Source organism: Mirounga angustirostris, unplaced genomic scaffold (genome assembly GCF_029215605.1).
Source record: "Mirounga angustirostris isolate CCGP_5_RB_7025 unplaced genomic scaffold, mMirAng1.0.hap1 SCAF_16, whole genome shotgun sequence".
NCBI classification, from domain to species: domain Eukaryota; kingdom Metazoa; phylum Chordata; class Mammalia; order Carnivora; family Phocidae; genus Mirounga; species Mirounga angustirostris.
In genome coordinates this window covers 11750012-11770782 of record NW_026991724.1, presented here as the reverse complement: position 1 = coordinate 11770782, position 20771 = coordinate 11750012, and the positions used below count along the sequence as shown (strand labels likewise).

General features: G+C 40.3%; 1 protein-coding gene across 6 annotated transcripts in view; it reads right to left on the bottom strand.

The window, feature by feature from the left end:
• The window catches only part of CFDP1 (craniofacial development protein 1), a 119217-nt gene extending 101003 nt beyond the window's left edge, over window positions 1-18214 (bottom strand). For all 6 annotated transcript variants that reach the window (XR_006793492.3, XM_045890721.3, XM_045890722.3 and 3 more), the window contains exons 1-4: window positions 18076-18214; window positions 9649-9766; window positions 7947-8166; window positions 7503-7630 (exon numbers count right to left, since the gene is read on the bottom strand). Coding sequence is in view for 5 of the 6 variants with exons in the window: in XM_045890721.3 (XP_045746677.1) it covers window positions 7503-7630; window positions 7947-8166; window positions 9649-9766; window positions 18076-18139 (530 nt within the window). In the remaining variant the exon portion in view is untranslated. The remainder of the gene's footprint in view (window positions 1-7502; window positions 7631-7946; window positions 8167-9648; window positions 9767-18075) is intronic.
• Window positions 18215-20771: the final 2557 nt, after the last annotated feature.

The window sequence follows — 20771 nt, the reverse complement described above, 5'->3', positions numbered from 1 at the left end:
TTTAACAGGAATTTCAGTATAAGAGAAAATATGGAAGAGGTTGTAAACAGAAAAGAAAATTTCCTAGAAGGTTGACTTTTCACGAAAAGAGCCACAGAATATCTGACGTGGCAAGTTTTAAGATCCACTGTAACATCACTGTAAAATGTTACAATGTTTGTGATAAGAGAAGATGAAGATCAAGCCGTTCAAAGTATAAGGAAAGTAAGCCTTTATGCAAAGCATGTTGTGTTTTGGTTACCTGTTTTACCAAAGGACTGACCAAGCTCCTGCAGCGGTCACGTAAAGCTATTTGGTGAATGTTTTCGGAAAAGCACCCTAGATCCAGGCATTGTGTGAGATGTGGAACTTATAAATAAAAATACATGCATGGTCTCTGCCCTTCAGGGGCTCACAGTCCATCAGGACAGATAACCATGAAATAAGTTATAACAATACATGTAAGTACCACAAGACAGCACAAAACAAGTATAGCCTATGGGAGTATCTCTGTTAACTTCTTAATGCCAAAGTCCTATCCACAGTCAGAAAGAAATGACATCTATAAACTGCTGTTTCTCTCAGGGACTTTGGGAATCTGTACAAAGTAACATAAGCGGATTTTTACTCTTCATTAATAGTATGTCCACAAGAACTCCATTCTTAACAAGCAGTAAGAAGAGATTCAGCTCTCAAAATATCTTCAAGGAGGAGAACAGTTCAATTGTAGACCACTTCTAATATAATTAAGAGGGAACCTTGATAAGAAAGGCCCACTATTAGCAATAGTCAGCTCAAGTGTTATCAGCAGAGATGTCATTTTAACTTCATTTCACTTACTTAGAACTTCCTGAAAAGTCTTTATTTAGGCAGAAACTTTCCATGACTGGCCTTTTCCAAAAGGTGAATCACTCAGGAAAGTCTGAGCTAATTGGCTCAGCTGGTTATGTGATAGAGAAGGGTAAAAAACACTATTTTTCCTCATTCCCGAAGGCTAACAAGCTACACAGTTTTCAAGGGGGAAGAAAACAAAAAGATAAAAATCCAAAGCTTAACATTAAAATATAATTAGAAAGAACTAAAAGACTAACTTTGTGCTAACACTACCTGATGCTTATACTTACATATTCTTCCCAGTCATCACTAGCTCTTTCTCACATTTCTTAAAGATGTAGTAATGCTCTTAACTTGATACAAAGAAAAAAAAAAAAGGCAGAATAAGGACATCAATAGATTAAAAGATATGCTCGGGGCGCCTGGGTGGCTCAGTTGGTTAAGCGACTGCCTTCGGCTCAGGTCATGATCCCGGAGTCCCGGGATCGAGTCCCACATCGGGCTCCCTGCTCGGCGGGGAGTCTGCTTCTCCCTCTGACCCTCCTCCCTCTCATGCTCTCTGTCTCTCATTCTCTCTCTCTCAAATAAATAAAATCTTTAAAAATAAATAAATAAATAAATAAAAGATATGCTCAAATCCATATATGAAGTTTGCATCTGGTTGTCAATTAAAACTCAGGCCTCCCAAGTTCCTACGTGAGGGTTCCTTATAACACCTGAATTTTAAGTATAAGCAATTTAAGTTAAAAAAAAAAAAAAAATTCCTGCCAACATGCCAGTTAACAGGGTTTTATTTTCTTTAGGAGGAAGGAGTTATAGAGAACATTTGCTTATCATGTTATTTACCTCGGTAATATGTTATTTAAAGTAATAAGCTTGTGTTTCTTTTGAATATAAAATATATACATGTGAGAATATGTATATTTGTAGGGGGAAAAAAGGGTGCTTCCCTGAGCATGTGTCTTTGGGTTGTTTGGTTTTTTTTTTAAATAGACACGGTGCTGCCCCCTTCTGACAAATGACAGAAATAGCAGGCTCCCAAATACCCATCCAGTACTTAAAATTACCATCCATTTGCATTATAAAATGAAATAGGAAATTTGTGTCATTAATATAAATATTAATACATCCACAAAATTTATTTGATCAGGAAATTTAATGATTTCTCATAACAGTTATTCACCAGCTTTTCTTACTCTATGTCGGACCGATGGTAAAATCATAATAAATCTTTCTTGGATATCCTATGACACATGGGAAGTAATACAAACCAAGAAAGATTTCTAAAAACTTTTAAATATATATTCCTAATGGCACATCACAGACTTTCTGCATTATTTTGTAGGATTTTCAAACTATTAAAGGCTTCCTGTTAGTGTTCTGCTACCCTCTACTGGACAACTCAATAGTTCCAGTGTGATTTCTGGCAGCAAAGTAACATTACTAATTGACATCATCAAGAATTACCTAATGGATCCCCAAAATGATTATCAAGGAAATGGGTGTCTTTACAATGGAGAATTCTGACAGATATTGCTTAAGTGGTCTAACTTATCACCACCAATACTGAGTGTTATCGATGTGATGTACTGGGGAAGACAAAACATCACCAACATAGCGTATTTGTCTAGGTGACTAATCTGAAGCAAAATTCCAAACTACAAAACAAATGGACTCTTAAAAACATACAGCTGACCCTTGAAAAAGCAGCACTTAGGGGCACTGCCAACCGCCCACCTCACCGTCAAAAATCCACGTGTAACTTTGACTCTCCCAAAACTTAACTACTGATAACATAGTCAACACATTTTGTATGTTTTATGTACTACATTCTATATATTTTTTTTTTTTAAAGATTTTATTTATGTGAGAGAGAGACACAGCGAGAGAAGGAACACAAGCAGGGCGAGTGGGAGAGGGAGACGCAGGCTCTCCGCCGAACAGGGAGCCCGATGCGGGGGCTCGATCCCAGAACCCTGGGATCATGACCTGAGCCGAAGGCAGACGCTTAATGACTGAGCCACTCAGGTGCCCCTACATGCTATATTCTTATAATAACGTAAGCTATATAAAAGAAAATGTCATTAAGGAAGTTATAAGAGGGCACCTGAGTGGCTCAGTTGGTTAAGTGACTGCCTTGGGCTCAGGTCATGATCCGGAGTCCTGGGATCAAGTCCCGCATTGGTCACCCTGCTCAGCAAGGAGTCTGCTTCTCCCTCTGGCCCTCCCCCCTCTCATTCTCTCTCTCATTCTCTTTCTCTCAAATAAATAAGTAAAATCTTTTAAAAAAAGAAGAAAATTATAAGGAAAATACATTTATGGTATTGTACTGTATCGGAAAAAAAATCTATGTATAAGTGGACCTGTGCAATTCAAACCGGTGTTGTTCAAGGGTTAACGGTGTATGTCAGTGTCATGAAATACTTTAAATGAAAGGCTTTAAAAAAGGAACTTAACAAGAAAAGACTAAAAAGACTAAATGCAGAGTGTAATCTTGCACTTGATGTTGGATTGAACAAGAAATACAGCTATATAAAGAATATTGCTGGAATAACTTAAAATATTTGAGTAGAATCATATCTAGAGCTTTTTAAAATACAGGCTACAAAACTACCTGTTATTGGTCCAAAACAAGATGGGTGATACACAAAAGTTAAGTAAGTATTTAGAAATTTGTTTAGCCATTTGACAATGTCACGATAGTCAAGACATGATAGGTGGACTCACTGTATTAACCAGAATAGACCAATTTGGGTACTGTCACACTTGCAAGCTAGTCACATGTGACATGAGTGCATTAGTCATGCAAGGTGAGACATAATGCATATGATACTTTAGCGTTATTTTATCAAAACCCAAAAATGTGATAAAATGTAAGCATTTATTTTTATAAATTATTATTATTATTTTTTTTTTTTTTTTTAATTTGAGACAGAGAGAACGAGAGAGAGAGAGCACATGAGAGGGGGGAGGGTCAGAGGCAGAAGCAGGCTCCCCACCGAGCAGGGAGCCCGATGCGGGCAATGATCCCGGGACTCCAGGATCATGACCTGAGCCGAAGGCAGTTGCTTAACCAACTGAGCCACCCAGGCGCCCTATAAATTATTTTTAACAATCATTTTAATTGTTAACCAAGTGTGACTTTTTTTTTTTTTTAATTTATTTATTTGACACAGAGTGAGAGAGAGAGAGAGCATAAGCAGGGGGAGTGGCAGGCAGGCAGAGGGAGAAGCAGGCTCTCCGCTGAGCAAGGAGCCTGATGCGGGACTCGTTCCCAGGACTCTGGGATCATGACCTGAGCCGAAGGCAGCCGCCCAACCGACTGAGCCACGCAGGCGCCCCCAAGTTTGACCTTTTAAATTCATATTAACTGTTAACCAAGTGTGACTTTTAAAATTTATAGTTTAAAATTAGGAAAGTAAAATTGGTATTATTTTCTTAATCCTAATTTACTGATGACAAAACGAGCTCACGGGGGAGCCTGGGTGGCTCAGGCGTTACGCGTCTGCCTTCAGCTTAGGTCATGATCTTAGGGTCCTGGGACTGAGCCCTGCATCAGGCTCCCTGCTCAGTGGGGAGTCTGCTTTTCCCTCTCCCTCTGCCCCTCCCCCTGCCCTACTCATGCTTGTCCTCTCTCTCTCTCAAAAATAAATAAATAAAATCTTTAAAAAAATAAAAAAAAAGAGCTCACTGTATATATCTGTAAAGAAAACATCTTTTTCTGAATGCAGCAGTAGCAGCAAACCACATGATGATAATGGAAGTGAATCCAAAGAAACAAAGACCAACTGAGGTCAAACTGCTTTTACTACATGAGCCCTCACACAGAGTTTGGTTGTTGATCATGCAGTGCTAAAACCATAGTGAGTTAGTGAGTTCTTTGCAAATGTTTTGGCTAATGAAGCAACGAATTCATCAAAACTTCAGTGGCATTTACATACAAAACATAAAGAAATTCAAAATCAAAAGAATTCTTTGAAGAAAACAGTAGTGATCTAAAAAGCCAATAGAGGGGCACCTGGGTGGCTCAGTCGTTAAGCATCTGCCTTCAGCTCGGTCACGATCCCAGGGTCCTGGGATCGAGCCCCGCACCGGGCTCCCTGCTCAGCGGGGAGTCTGCTTTTCTCTCTCCCCCTGCCCCTCCCCCTGGTGCTTGCTATCTCTCTCTCTCTCTCTCAAATAAAGAAAATAAAATCTTGAAAAAATAAAAAATAAATAAAAATAAAAAGCCAATAGAAAGAGACACAAAATTCCATACATTAACATTAGTCTTCTGAGCAAGAAGCACTTTTGGTTGCTAACTAAAAAAAATAAACTACTGTCAAGATATTAGGAGAAGAGTGTATCAAAGATGTCTGCTTGGAGAGCTTGGTGTATCTGTGACAAAGAAGGTGATTCAAGTGCAACATTCCAGTGATGCCGCAGCTTGACGTCCTCAGAATCTAGCTTATGAGAGTGAGAACGATAATCAAATTAACAAAATGTTTTCTCAATGCAATGTGAAGAATGCCAGGTTATTACCAACATAAAAATTATCATGATATATGTGTGATTTAAACATGACGGTTATACGAAGGATTCTTTTATCAGTTTCTGGCTGACAAACATAACTGACACTGATCTGTAAAGAAATCCAGAATTACATTGTCAACAAATGAAATGTGATTTGCAGCTTAAGTGTATTCAAGAGTATAGTCTAACAGCACACATGCAAGACAGGAAAACAGATTAGATTAAGGAGCTGGTGCTAGAACATAAAATTAACACACTGCTTCCTTACCGAGAAAAATCTTGCCACAAAACAAACAACCCCACTGTTCTTAGTATAGTAGTAAAAACTATAAATTATGTAAGACTAATGCATTACATTTTTCAATGACTATCTTTATATGTGATAAGCTGAAAGCTGACCATAAATGTGCACGTGTTACATTGCATGCTGAGGTACCATGGTTATGCAAGGGAAAAATGCTGTTAAGAACGATGAGCTTTAGGGGCGCCTGGGTGGCTCAGTCGTTAAGCGTCTGCCTTCGGCTCAGCTCATGATCCCAGGATCCCGGGATCGAGCCCTACATCAGGCTCCCTGCTCTGCAGGAAAGTCTGCTTCTCCCTCTCCCACTCCCCCTGCTTGTGTTCCCTCTCTCGCTGTGTCTCTCTCTGTCAGATAAATAAATAAAGTCTTTAAAAGAAAAAAAAAAAAAGAATGGTGAGCTTTGGAATAAACTCAGTGTCTTTAAAAGAAAAAAACCATGGGGCGCCTGGGTGGCTCAGTCGGTTAAGCGTCTGCCTTCGGCTCAGGTCATGATCCCAGGATCTTGGGATCGAGCCCCGCATCGGGCTCCCTGCTTGGCAGGAAGCCTGCTTCTCCCTCTCCCACTCCCCCTGCTTGTGTCCCCTCTCTCACTGTCTCTCTCTCTGTGTCAAATAAATAACAAAATCTTAAAAAAAAAAAGAAAAAAACAGTTGGGTCTCCAATTTTAAAGGTCTTAATTAGACAGTAAAACTTGGCTTATTTTTCTGATCTTTGGTATTTTTAATAATCTTAGAGTACTTCCATGGAAGGAAATGATTCAACATGTTTTTCAGTAGCAAATAAATTACCAGGGTAAAAATGAAAGCTAGAAGCCTGGAGGAACAGAGTCTCTACAGATCAACATGTTTCAGGGAATGTTTTGAATTCCATTTCATATCAAAAGAATATCCACACAGAGGGAATTCATGCATGCAGAATTCCTTGTTTCCACTGAAATCTAACTTAATTACAACTTGACAGGATAAACTGTTGGAACTGGTTACTGATGAAGCACTGAAGATGAACTTTGAAACTATGGTATCACTGGCTTCATTTTGCATAAAAGTAAAAGTAAAAATCTTGAACTTACTGAAACAGCTTTAAAATCTTTATTTCCATCCTCACGAAAATATCTCTGTGAGATGGGTTTATGATGAGTGTTATTTAAAAAAAAAAGTGTTATTAAAAAACAAAGAAAACCAACACAAATGTACTTAAATAAATAACATCTTTTAGAAAAAATTACTGCCAAGGAAAATGTGACTCCCTATAAAATTATTGATTGATTGGCACCTTATCTGTTCCCAGTTAGCTCCAATTTATAGATCTGCTGTTTTCAAGTAATGAAATTTAAATAAATGGAGAAGAGGAAATTCTAGGCATGTGGCTCTTACCTAGAACAGCCAGGAGGTTATTAAGTCTTTACTGTTTTTTTAAAGTGATAACAAACCTATGAATCAACTGAAAAAATAATACCAACGTCAGGAAATAATACAGGAACCAAATTTCTCTCCTAGTACTTTCAATTTTTACCTGATTTTAGGGGCCTCCGTGGGGCTCAGACTTCACAGGTAAGAAAAGTAATAAAGGGAGAAATGACTCAGCCAAAGTCACAAAGCATGACAACAAGCGGAACCAAATACTTAACTCTTATATTTTCTGATTTCTACTCAGCCAAACACTTCATGATACCCACAACTACATCACTGTACATGAAAGGATCTTTCCTCCTATGCTCCCTGATAATTCATGGGGCCACCGTTTTCCTGGAGTAAAAAAGAGAACTCTTCCAAAATATTATGATGATAGGATGGAATGAGGACAGATGGCCCACACCATTTAGAAAGATGCTCATTTTTAAAAGAACTAGTTTTGAAGTTTGTGAAGGTCACCTTACCTGACTTCTTCACCAGCAAAATCAAACACCCTAGTGATTTTAACTTTTTCAGCTTCTTTTGGTTTCTCAAGCTCTTCTGCTCTGACCAACAATTTACTTGAACTTGTCTCTTCAGTCTTCTCTCCTCTCTATTAAATAGGTAAGAAATGCAATCAGTTTCACATGAGGATGAAACCTAAGAGAACCATCCCAACATTCTATTTACGGCTATTCTTCAATGTTTCATCTCTAAACAATTCAAGACCTATCAGAATTTATTTGATTAGAAAGGCTTACTTTTCCTACCATAGGGAATGCTTTGCTTTTCACTTGAGTTATTATCAAAAGGCATCTAGTTTGATTTCTGCTGTAAGCATCAAATCTCGTTTTGGAAATAAAAACGTCTATCTGGGGAACTTAGGCTATTTCCGGGGAAGCCTACATCTCATTCGGTGATCAACTTACGTTAACATGTGTACTTGGGGGCATTTTTGGTTTTGGTCCCACATCATTGAGGAAGCTGGCCCATAACTCATCCTCCTTCTTCTTCCTTGCATCCTCTGACCCCATGCCTTTCTCCTGCTCTGCAGCTTCATCTTCCTCCTCACTGCTACTTCCCTCGGATTCCTCGTTGGCATCCTCTTCCTCTTCTTCTTCTAATGAGAGGCCACCTTGTTTTTTCTTCCTAATCACCAAGAGTCACAAGAAAAAGGAGAGACGACACAGATAACGTAAAATGACTTCAGCTACCCCTTCCTCAATTCCAAACATAATGTTGCAAACCTGAGAAAACTAAAATCTGGGGACTACTGATTAACACCCACCCAAGGGGGAAGCAGGGGAGGTAAGCTGAGATTTTGTCGAAGAAAACAAGAATGGAGCTCTTACAGCTAGCAATTTCCCCCCAAACACTTAGAATCAAAATATAGTGTTCTACCTCTAAGTCAGGACCAGCTATTTTCACCAAGAAAACACCCAAAAACCACCTCGCTGAATCAATCTGCCCAGAAAGTGTGTTCCAAGAATAAACACTATAATTGGAGAACATGTTCTATTAAGGAGAGCCTCAAATTTATTTGCACTGTTTCTTCCCAGAGTTCTCGGGGGGGGGGGGCGGGGGGGAGGGAGGGAACCCATGTTTTTTCCCCACTTCCTGAAAATTTGAAAGTTGGAATACAGAAAAACTCAAGGACAAAAGAGCTGGGCCCAAGACCTAAAAGAGTAAATTGTTTCTTCGTCTATCTTGACTTCAAGTGAATCATCTAATACCTAAAATTCTTTTTTCCCTTTTTATAAACTATAACCTGCTTTTTTGCTTCAATGCCCAAAAAACAGAAACACCAATCAAAAATAGGTAAAAGACTTTCATGGAAGCGTTTCTTATCCGAGCTAGTTAACCTGTCAGAATTTTCATAATGGGGGAGGAGGGTAGTGTAATTCAGTACCAGGTCTATGGAAAGTAATTTGCTAACATTTATGAAAATTTTTTTTACTGCAGTAACTCTGTATCAAACAATTCTACTTCTATAAATCTGATTTACACATACACTTGTACCTGTATACAACGCCATAACAAAGAGTATTCACTGCAGTTTTGTTTGTTGTAGTAAAGACAGGTATAATCTCAATGTCCCTCAATAAGGGAATGTGTAAACAATGCAAGACGTCGCCCTATAACGTAACATCACGCAGTCACTGGAAAGAGTGAGGTAGAGCTGTATGTACTGCCATGGTACACATCTCCAGGAAGTGAGAGAAAATGAGAACCTATAAGCAGAGGATGCCACTCTGTTTTGGAGGGAGTTTTTTGTTTTTTTAAAGAGTAGGAAATATACACCTACATACACACACGAACCATCTCTGGCAACATAGTTCTTCTGAGGCAAAGCAACAAGGGATATCGAAGGTACACATTTTTGCAGTAAATGGGTTTTTAATTTTTACCAAGTGTACATGATACCTATTAATTTTTTTTTTTTAATTAAAGCTCAAAAACTTTTAAAGCTTGCCCAAGACTGAGAATTGAATCCTAAAATGTCACCAAATGTTTCCCTTGAATAGACAAAGGTAAGAAACCCTGGTAGGAAGAACTCATGAGACCAATCCCAGCCATCTGGATACTGTGACAATAGCCCCTGACTTCTAAGGGCCTCGAGGGCAGCATCACCTGGCCGGAATGCTCTGAGCCTTTCTTTTTTTCCCTTTGGTTTTCTGTGTCTGCTCTTCACCATCCACTTCATCTTCCTTCACTAATTCATTTACATCATCTTCACTATACTCTCCACCTGAAATCACATAATAGAGTGGTCAGACATACAGGAATAAAGGTTTTCACATCAAGATAAGACATTTTCAATAAAAATAAAGTCTAGTACTTTCCTCTGTTCTTCGTCTAACTAAAATATCATTTCCTTAGGGAGGTTTCCCCATCTCTGAAGACTAGGCTAAGCTACCCTATTCTAGGCTTCCATGACAGTCCATATTTCCCTCTATAAATGTACCTACTTATATTTAATGTTTGCAATTTCTGCTATGCTCTACATACCATGAGGACATGGATCTTGTTTGTTAAGGATGTGCTGAATGAATGAATGAAGAGAAATTCGAATTCTACTACTATACTGTTCAAAGAAAAAATTACTGTTCCCACTGTATCTTGGATATCTTTCAAAAGTAATCAAAAGAGACCTTGAGAAAAAAGATATATAAAGACTTCCAGTTAGACACAGCAGAAAGAACAAATATGCCTAGTTCCCATCTTCAGATACTAACATTCAGGGGTCCCCAACAAGAGGGCGTTACCCAGACGCCCAGGATAACTACACTCTGTGGGCACCAGTCAATAAATCCTGTCCACATAGAGATTCAACTAGGTTCTTTCTTTTTTACTTCATGTAGACTTTTATTTGAAGTATAATACACACACTGAAGAACACACAACATACAGCTCAATGAAATTACACAAAGTGAACACATTTGTATAACCAGGCCCAGCTCAAGAACCAGAACATGAACCAGCATCCCAGAAGGCCCCTCATGCCCCGTTCCAGGCATCAGCCACCACCCTATCCAAGAGCTATCCTGACTCCGAGTATCAGAGATTAGGTTTGTCTCTTTTTGACCCTTAAACAAACAGAAGTCTACAAAATACACTCTGAAGTGTCTGGCTTTTTTCACTCAACATTCTTTGTTGGTCACCCATACTGCTCATTGTAGCTCTAGTTTATTCACTCTCATTCCAAAATAGTGTTTCATTGCACGACTGTACCACACTGTATTTATCCATTCTGCTGATGAACATTTAGGTTGTTTCCAGTTTGGGGCTATTACAAATAGTTCTGTTTTGAATATTCCTGTACATCCAACCAGCTTCTAAATATTTCACTCACAATGAACCAAGAGGCCACCAAACACTTGAGGAAAGCCTCCAATATGAAAGGCAAGACAGAAAAACAAGAAAGGAATTCAGGGGAAATAGAATTTAAAAAAACCCAACAAAACCCTTTATAATTAATATCCTCTAAAGAGATAAGAGAAAGTATGGCATTCATTAAATAGTGACTTAAACATTTTTCAAAAAACTTTAAATAATTTTAAAAACTCTTGAAAACTACAAATATGATGGCAGAGATTTAAAAAAAGAACAAAGTTGATGAGAAGGAGCCAGTCATGTGAAAATACACAGAATACACATTCAAGGCTGAATACCACAAACCAAGTGATAAATGAAAGTGTTTCCTGAACAAAGGACTGAGTTCCAGGCTAAGATGGCAGTCTGAAGGCACAAATGTCATTTTGCTTCCCCTGAAACCCCAGTAAAATCACGGCAGCAAAAAAACTTTTAAAAAGCACAAACCTACAAGCTAAGTAGGCATATAGCTGCATTGTATTTGTTTATATTTGCAAAAAGCAACACTGGAAGGATAAGCAAAATACTAATGAAATAGGTGCCTTATAAGGGTCAGGGTAGAACAGAGTGGGATAGTCAGGGGTAGAAGCAAGAATTCTCTGTTCATCTTTCCTAAGAATTTTGAAAAGCCCTTAAATTAAGAACAGTTTGAATAAACAAATACTTGTTTGAAAAAATAACTGTGAACCCAAACAATAACAAAACTGACAAAGAAAGGATTTATTCCAAGGACTTCAGAAACAGTATTTTGACTATACACCCTTAGCAAGACCCATTGCAAAGACAAAAAATAAACAAAAAACAACAACTCTATTCTGTGTAGTAATGTTCGTATTTTGTTTTGTTTTTTCCTTTTAATTTTATTTATTTATTTGAGAGAGAGAAAGAGAACATGGGGGGAGCAGAAGGACAGGGAGAAGCAGGGTCCCCACTGAGTAGGGAGCCGGATGTGGAACTCGATCCTAGGACCCTGAGATCATGACCTGAGCCAAAGGCAGACTTAACCGACTGAGCCACCCAGGTGCCCAATGCTGATATTTTGAAACTATTTCCTTTATATAACAGGTTAAAGCAAGTAAGTACTATGTTAATCATGTCAGGGATCCAGATCTTCAGAGTAAGAGAAATGACACATGATTATAAAATCAAAGAAATTAGATGAAAATTCAAATGTTAAAACTGAACTAAAAATATCAATATGAGGGGTGCCTGGCTGGCTCAGTAGGTAGAGCATGCAACTTTTGATCTCAGGGTTGTAAATTCAAGCCCCGTGCTGGGTGTAAAGATTACTTAAAAAATCAAATCTTTAAAAAAAAAAAAGAAAGTATCAATATGAACTCTCTTTTTAAGATAAACATTTTCTAGTTCTGTTCACTGAAATGGCAAAGAAACAATGTCACTTTGGTGGCAATGAGCATCTCTTCAGAGTCCGGACTATGTACCTCGATATGATTCATCATGAAAAGGGCTCCCAGCCAATTTCAGGTTTGAAGGAAGGAAAGCACAAGGTGAAACTGGGACATCCTGCTGTGTCAGAAAGCAAGGAAGTTATTTAAGAATACAGGGTCACATTAAAACGATGTAAGATCCAGCTTGAAAGAACTCCTAGTGGCCAAAACTGGTAACTTGAGCATTAAAAGGAGTAACTGTTAGTTGACTAAAACACATTGAAACAATAAAAATCTATAAGCTCTTTGTGATATTTTTTTAAAAAGACAAAAAGTAATTTGCACTGGGGTGCCTGGGTGGCTCAGTCGGTTAAGCATCTGCCTCCGGCTCAGGTCATGATCCCTGGGTTCTGGGACTGAGCCTCGTGTCTGGCTCCCTGCTCAGCGGGGAACCTGCTGCTCCCTTTCCCTCTGCCCCTCCCCCTGCCTGTTCTCTCTCTCTCAAATAAATAAATAATTTTAAAATCTTTAAAAAAATAATAATTTATACTTCTTAAAGCTACTATTAAAATTATTCCCTACTTTGAAAGTTAATAATTAAAGAAAATGAATTAAACACTTATCCTTTCCCAATTGATGAGGGAAAGCAATACTTTACAGAAGAACATCAACTAATAAATGTAGAAACACCACAGAATTAGAAAAATACCACTTTTCACACTGTAATGATAGTAATTTAGGCAAGGATTATCAAGTAATGTTTTCAAAAAATGAAGTTTTAACCATTAAGTATTACACAGAATACTTCAGTTCCAAGGGAAGAAATTACACAATAGAGGGATCAGACTCTAATCCCCTGAATCCGGTAGTCGCAACTATGGGAACGAACCTGGGGTTGCATGTCTTTCGATGTTATGCATTATGAAACACACAGTCATCTATAAGGTATTCTAGCTAAAAATATTTCATCTGAACCCATCGAGCATTTAGATCTAACTTCCAGAAATTTCAGAACTTCAGAATTCCAGTAATTTCAGAATTACAGAAAATTCAAAGGACAAAGGAACAACCTAAAATACAGGGAGGGAGCGATCAGACAAATCCAGAAGGTGAGACATTCTGCAGGACATACCTGCTTGATCTCTTAGGCAAATCAATGTCATTACAGAGCATGCTAGATTAAAACAAATTTAAAGGATGGGACAACTAGATGATATGGGTAGTCCTGAACCTAACCGTGATTTGGATAAACAAGCTATATAGTCTATTCTGGGTCAAGTGGGAAAATCTGAATAAGGTCTGTATATAAGATGAGTCCAAAGTTTACTGAAATGAACAGAGAGATTGTTCACTGAAAAGAGCAGGTCACAAAGTAACAGAAAAAGTATGATTTCAGGTTGAGGTTAAAATACAAGTATCTATACCTGGGTGTAGAAAAAGAGTTCACTAAAGGATTCACTAAAGGATTAATACTGATAATGCAATGATTCTATTTTTTGATGCTTAACTGTCTGAATTTTCTAATTTTCTACAAAGCTCACACACTACTTTTGTAGTAATATAAGGTTATTTTTCACCATTAAAATGGGCAAATGTTGCAAACAGTTCAGACAAGGAGAAAAATATGGCTCTGGATCTCACATATGTAAAAAATGATCAGTTCCATTGATAAGAGATAAGCAAATTTTAAATTATACACATGCACAAAATGATCAAATTCCATGCAGTTACTTTGACAAAAAAAAAAAGCAAAATAACGTCCCTGTAGATAATAACAAAGAACAAAATGAACATATCTTGTCCAAAGACTCAGAGCTTCCAATCACCTTTTTAGTCCTCCATGCTTAAACATGAGCCAAACAACTAAGAACCACTGAAAATCTGAGGAAGTATCTAACAAAACCAAAATACAGGGTGAACAAAAATCACCTTGGAGAAATGTTTCCTCATGTCATGAGGCTAGCAGTATCTGATACTAAAACAAAACAAGGAAATTACAAGACAACTACAGACCAACATCCCTCATATACAGATGCAAAAATTCTCAACAAAATACTAGGAAACAAAATTCAGCAATGTAAACAAAGACTTTATTATTTATTTTGGAGGGGGAGAGCAGGTAAGCAGTAGGAGGAGCAGAGGGGGAGGGAGAAGGGGGAGGCAGAAAGAATCTCAAGCAGACTCCATGCTGAGCGTGGAACCCAATGTGGGGCTGGATCTCACGACCCTGAGATCATGACCTGAGCCGAAATCAAGAGTTGGACACTTAATCGACTAAGCCACCCAGGTGCCCCAGCAATGTATAAAAAGAATAATACAGCATGACCAAATGAGTTTTATCCCAAAAATAAAAGGCTGTTCAAAATTTAAAAAGCAATCACTGTAATTCACTGTATTTTTTTTTTAAGATTTTATCTATTTATTTGACAGAGAGAGACAGCGAGAGAGGGAACACAAGCAGGGGGAGTAGGAGAGGGAGAAGCAGGCTTCCTGCTGAGCAGGGAGCCCGACGCGGGGCTCGATCCCAGGACCCTGGGATCATGACCTGAGCCGAAGGCAGACGCTTAACGAATGAGCCACCCAGGCGCCCTGTAATTCACCGTATTAACAGGAAGAAAAATCATACAAAATCCTATCAACAGATGGAGGAAAAGCATTTGACAAAATTTGCCTCTCAGCAAATCAAGAGTAGAGGGAACGTCTTTAAGCTGATAAAATGCATCGGTGAGGAGCAGTATACCCAGACTGCCAGGGTTCAAATCCCAGCTCAGCTACTCTATAGCTGAATGATTTTGAGCAACTTGCTTTAATTCTCTGTGCCTCAATTTCTTTGTCTGCAAAATGAAGAGAATAGCACATACTCAGTAGTGAGTGAGCTAGTAATGTATTAGTCAATGTAAAGGACTTAAAACATGCACACACAAAAGGCATCTGTAACCCATAGCTAACATACTAAATAGTGAAATACTGATCATTTCCTCTTAAAGTTGGGAACCAGGCAAGGATGTCCACTCTCACCACTCCTTCAACGTCATACTGGAAGTCTTACCAAGAGCAGTGAAGCAAGCAATAGAAACAAAAGACATACCTACTGGAAAAGAAGAAATAAAACTGTTTCTATTCAGACATCATGGTCTATGTTTTATTTGGGGGGGGTGGCCTTGGAACTGTTAATTTTGGTGATGATCACTCAACTCTAAGCATTTATCAAAACTGACAGAACAGTACACTGAAAAGAATAAATTTTACTGTATGTAAGTTAAACACTGAAAAATTTAAATTAGTATTAATATCCACAGAGCAATAAGCTACTTCACTATGAAATGAGAACATGTTGCTATAAAAAATGACTAAGGGAGAAAAAAGTTATTCAAACTTAAAAATATCAAAGGAGGAAAAAAATACAAGAGTTGAAGATACTGAGAATTTTCCATGGAGTGGAAAAAAGTCAAGAGTTAGAAAATAGAATGATAAAATTAGAGGGCCAGTCCAGAAGATCTAACGTAAGATTCAACATCTGAATAATGAGGTTTCCAGAAAAATAACAGAAAATGAAAAAAGGAAATTACCTCTCTCCAAAAGTTCCAGAAACCTAGCACAATGGATGAGAACAGACTCATACCACGGTATATCATTGTGAAATATCGGAAAAATCAGGAATAAAGAGAAGATTCTATCAGTTTCCAAAGATAAACCGATATATAAATAAACAGAAATCAGCAAAACAGACTTCTTAATAGAAACACTGGAAGCTAGCAAGTAATAAAACAACACCCTTAACATTCTGATGGAAAGCTATCATTACCATTACCATATCATTATAAAGCCTAAAATTATTATTACAAAACACAGAATTCTATACCAGACAAAGTATCAATTATGGCCTGGGGTCACACAGTTATCTTTAGAAATACTGTTTTGACACCTTGAATGTCTATTATACATCATCTGTCCTTGAGTAGTTGAGAATTTATTCTCATTTTGGTGGAACACGCCAAGAAAAAAAGGTAACACAGGACCCAAGAAACGGAATCCAACAGAAAAGGGAGATAAGTGGAACACCCAGAGTGGTGATGGTGACAAAAGATCCTAGGTTTAAAAGTGATAAAACCAAGGCAAACTGGAGGTCAGAAGGCAAAGATTGGACTTCAACATGAAAGTAAACGACTCTTTAATGAATCTGATTGCCTTGGGAGATGATTTACACAATTCTGAGAGTTTAGAGTCAAATTAATAGTAAGGACATAGACAACTAAGCAACGACAAATGGCAATTATTAATTCCACACAGAACAAGTTGTGTAGGAAAGGAATCACAGTATATGCCACATGGTTCAGACCTGAATGTGTGCATTACAAAAAAGTAAACTTGGAATACTGATCTAACCAAAACTGGACATGGTAACAATGGCAGGCTGGGGAGCTGGGGAGGGCCTGAGGGTGGAAGGATGTGTGTTGGGAATGATCGGGATGACCTAAGAAGGTATTAAAATAACACCTACCGAGCATGGGTTAAGTCAACATAAAATGAAAATACCAAATTAAAAAGTGGAAAGCAGTTTCTCCTGAGGAGGAATGAACAGGGATGCAGGGTGATGGGACCTGTTAGTTTTCAAAACAAGGCTTTTAGAAATAATTGACCTTTTTTTTTTTTTTTTTAAGATTTATTTACTCATTTTAGAGATGGAGGGAGGGTCGGAGAGAATCTTAAGCAGGCTCCACCCCTAGCATGGCGCCCAACCTTGGCTCAATCTCACCACCCTGAGATCACGACCTGAGCCAAAATCAAGAGTCCCACCCTTAACGGACTGAGCCACCCAGGCGCCCCTGACTATGTTTAAGTATGGGTATGCACAACTTTGATTAAAATGAAAACTAGTTTTCAAATAACCACTCTGGCCATTACCATAAAACCAACGTTGGTGGCCAACAATGGAAACGGAATCAGGGAAACCAGCTGGGAAGCTATGGATAATCCTAGTGAAGAAAAACGGCAGTTCAGTAACAGGGAGATGGACAAGGAAGCGGTCAGAAACCGACTTCTCACGTGGACACAACAGAACTTACCAACTGCTTGAACCAAAAGAGAGAAAATAAAAATGAATGATTCCTAGGGTTTTTGTTTTGTTTTTCCCCTGAGCGACTGTATGGATACTTTAAGTGAGATGGACAGCCTGGGGAAGGCGCACGATTGCGGAAGGGGTAGGTTTGAGTGACAAGATTTATTTTGGCCCCCTTTAGTTTGAGAAACCTATACCAAAGACAGAGACACCTGAAAAAAGAGGACTAGGTATACGTCGCAAAGCGACAAAATGCATCATCCGATGAACTTTCTAATAACCATGCGAGGGCATACGGTGGATAGATTCATCTTGGACGTAGTGCTAGCGAGCAAGTCCCTCGGGACGGAAGGTCTAACGATAACGTCCAACGCTCACACTGCCTTTCAGAAGACCCGAGCGCCGGTGCAGTCGGCCCGGCTACCGACCGACACCGACAGCATCCCCAGAGGCGGGCGGTGTTCACGTGCGGGTTCCCGCGCTCCGAGAGGGGGCGGCGGCCCGAGGCAGGCCGCGGGCGTCGGCTGCGCGAGATTCCCCCGCGCACACGTCTCGGCCCGGGGCTACCGCGCGGACGGAGCAGGCGGGCGAGGAACCGGGGCTTGCACGGCGGGGCCGCTCGAGACCCGCGCCGCCGGGGCCACCGGGGCTCCCGGGCCACGCACGCCGGGCCGAGCGCGCCTCACGTGAAGCGCGGGGCGGAGCAAGGCTCCTCTCGTCTCCGGCCGAATCGCTCACCCGACGGCACGTAGTCTTCGTCCTCCTCCGAGGTGGAGAAGTCTTCAGAGTCGAATTCCTCCATGTCGCTGCCGCGCGGAGCGGGCGGAGCCACAGGACCTCAGCAGCTGCCCCAAACGGTAAAGCTCTAGGGAGAGACCATAGAGCTGCAGCGGGGGTGGGGGCGGCGGGGACGGCTGGGGCGGGGCCCCCACCCCGCAACGTGTGCGCATGCGCAGAGAGTTCTGCGTAGTCCAAACGCGACATTTCCGGGCCAATGCCTCGCGCCTGGCGGTACTGTAGTGGTCGACAGCGCATGGACTCCGCCGCTGGAGCGGTGCATGCTGGAACTTGTAGTCTTCAGCACCGTCCGGTCGCTCTGATTTAATAAATGTGCTTAAACAGAATTACATGTGTATGGCGATACAGTTGACCTTCGTTATTCACAGGTTGGTATTTTCGAATTCGCTTACTTGTTTAAACTTACTATAACCCCAAAAATCAATATTCGCGGTGCTTTCTGGGGTTATTCGCGGACATGCGCAGAGGGTGAAACTCTTGAGGCAACCAACGGTGCGGTATACGTGCTGAGGTTGAACAACGCAGACACAATGAGCTTTCCTGCTTCGTCTGTCATGCTGTAAATAATTGTCCTTTTCGCAGTCTATTCAGGGGCACGTTTTTTGCATTTTTGTGCTTTTTGGTGGTGATTTCGCTGTTTAAAATGACCCCCAAGCGTAGTGGTGAAGTCCTGCCTAGTGCTCCTAAGCGCAAGAAGGCCGTGATGTGCCTTATGGAGAAAATACGTGTGTTAGATAAACTTCGTTCAGGCGTGAGTTGTAGTGCTGTTGGCCGTGAGTTCAATGTTAATGAATCAACAATCCGGTACATCAAGAAAAAGGAAGAGGAAATTCGTCGATCTGTACGTGAGGCTGCTCTGGAAAGTGCTCAAGTAACGTCTATAGTGCGCGAGGAAGCAATGGAAAAGATGGAAAAGCGGCTAAATTTATGGATTCATGAGATGACAACCGATAAAAAAGGCGTGGTGGACAGCATTGTCGTGAGGCTGAAAGCCAAAGAAATTTATGGTCACGTTACCCAGGGCCAGAAAAATGTTAAACCTTTCTCCGCCAGCGCTGGCTGGCTTGCACGTTTCAAAAAGCGGTATGGTGTGAACAGTGTTAAACTCGCAGGTGAGGCAAGTTGTGCACATCAGGAGGCTGCAGACGAGTTTAAAAAATACTTGCTGAGTGTTATACGGGAGAAAGGATATGTGGAAGAGCAGGTTTTCAATGCTGATGAGACTGGCTTATTTTACAAGGACGTTGGCAAAAGAACCTATATAACGCAAATGGCCTGCAAAGCCCCTGGCTTTAAATCTTTCCAAGACTATGCAACCTTGCTCTTGTGTACCAATGCCAAGGGCGACTTCAAGTGCAAACCCCTAATAGTATACAGAGCCCAGAATCCACCAGCACTGACAGGCAAAAGCGTGAACCATATGCCAGTGCATTGGAGGTGGAGCAAAAAAGCGTGGATGACATCTGATTGGTTCCATAACTGCTTCATACCGGAAGTTGAATGCTATCTCCAGGGCAGAAACCTTGCCTTCAAGGTTTTATTAATTTTGGATAATGCCCCAGTCCATTGCTGTGAAGAACTCAAAAATGCCCACCCCAGCGTGGAAGTTCTTTTCATGCCCCCAAACACTACATCTCTCATCCAACCCCTGGATCAGGGGATAATAAAAGCTTTCAAGGCACACTATACCCGGGAGCTTTATAGCAAGGCTTTTGAGGCTCTCAAGTCCAACACGGAGACTACCATGTTGGACTATTGGAAGTCAGTCACTCTGAGCAACGTTATTGATTATGTTGGGACAGCCTGGGACAGCATCAAACAAGCTACTATCAATAGCTGTTGGAAAAATGTTTGGCCAGACTGTGTGCAAGATTTTGAAGGCTTTGAAGGTGTTACAGAAAGTATAAACGACAGTGTCAAAAATATAATGCACATTGCATGGCAAATAAGTGGGGAAGGCTTTGATGACATGAAGGAGGAAGACATGGAGGAAATTCTGGCAGAAAAGGCAGTAGAACCCACCAGCAAAGACCTGGATGAGATGGCAAAACAAGGCATTGGAGTCGGCAATGATGAGGATGAACATGAAAGCCAGCCTACAGCTTCAAGAATTGACCCTCTTACAGTGACTAAAATATCAGAATGGAATTCTGCCTTGGAAAGAATTTTCAATGACATGGAAGAGTGCGACCCTATGCTCAATCGCAGCCTCAAATTTAAGTGCCTCACCTCCACGGCATTTGCCCCTTATTCCAAGATGCTTAAAGATTTGAGGCAAAAAGCCAAGCAGATGAGGCTGACCCAATTTTTCAGGCCGGTTTGGAGGGAAAGTTGCCGACTCCATCAACAAGTCATGAGAGGCAAACTCCTGAGGTTGAACTGCCAAATGTGGACATGCTGCCCTCTTCCTCTTCTGCAGAATAAATTCCACCTACCTCTTCCTTGGTTTTCGTGAGCGTTGGTGGTATAGTGGTGAGCATAGCTGCCTTCCTTGGTTTTCGTGAGGCAAGCCAAGGTCAAGAGGTTTACCCACACTGTGCTGCACCATCACACATCGTGCCGTTCCATCAACAGTAAGGTTCTAGTTAACGTTTTCATGAAATCTCTAATTTTTTCAGGACTCTATTTGCATTACT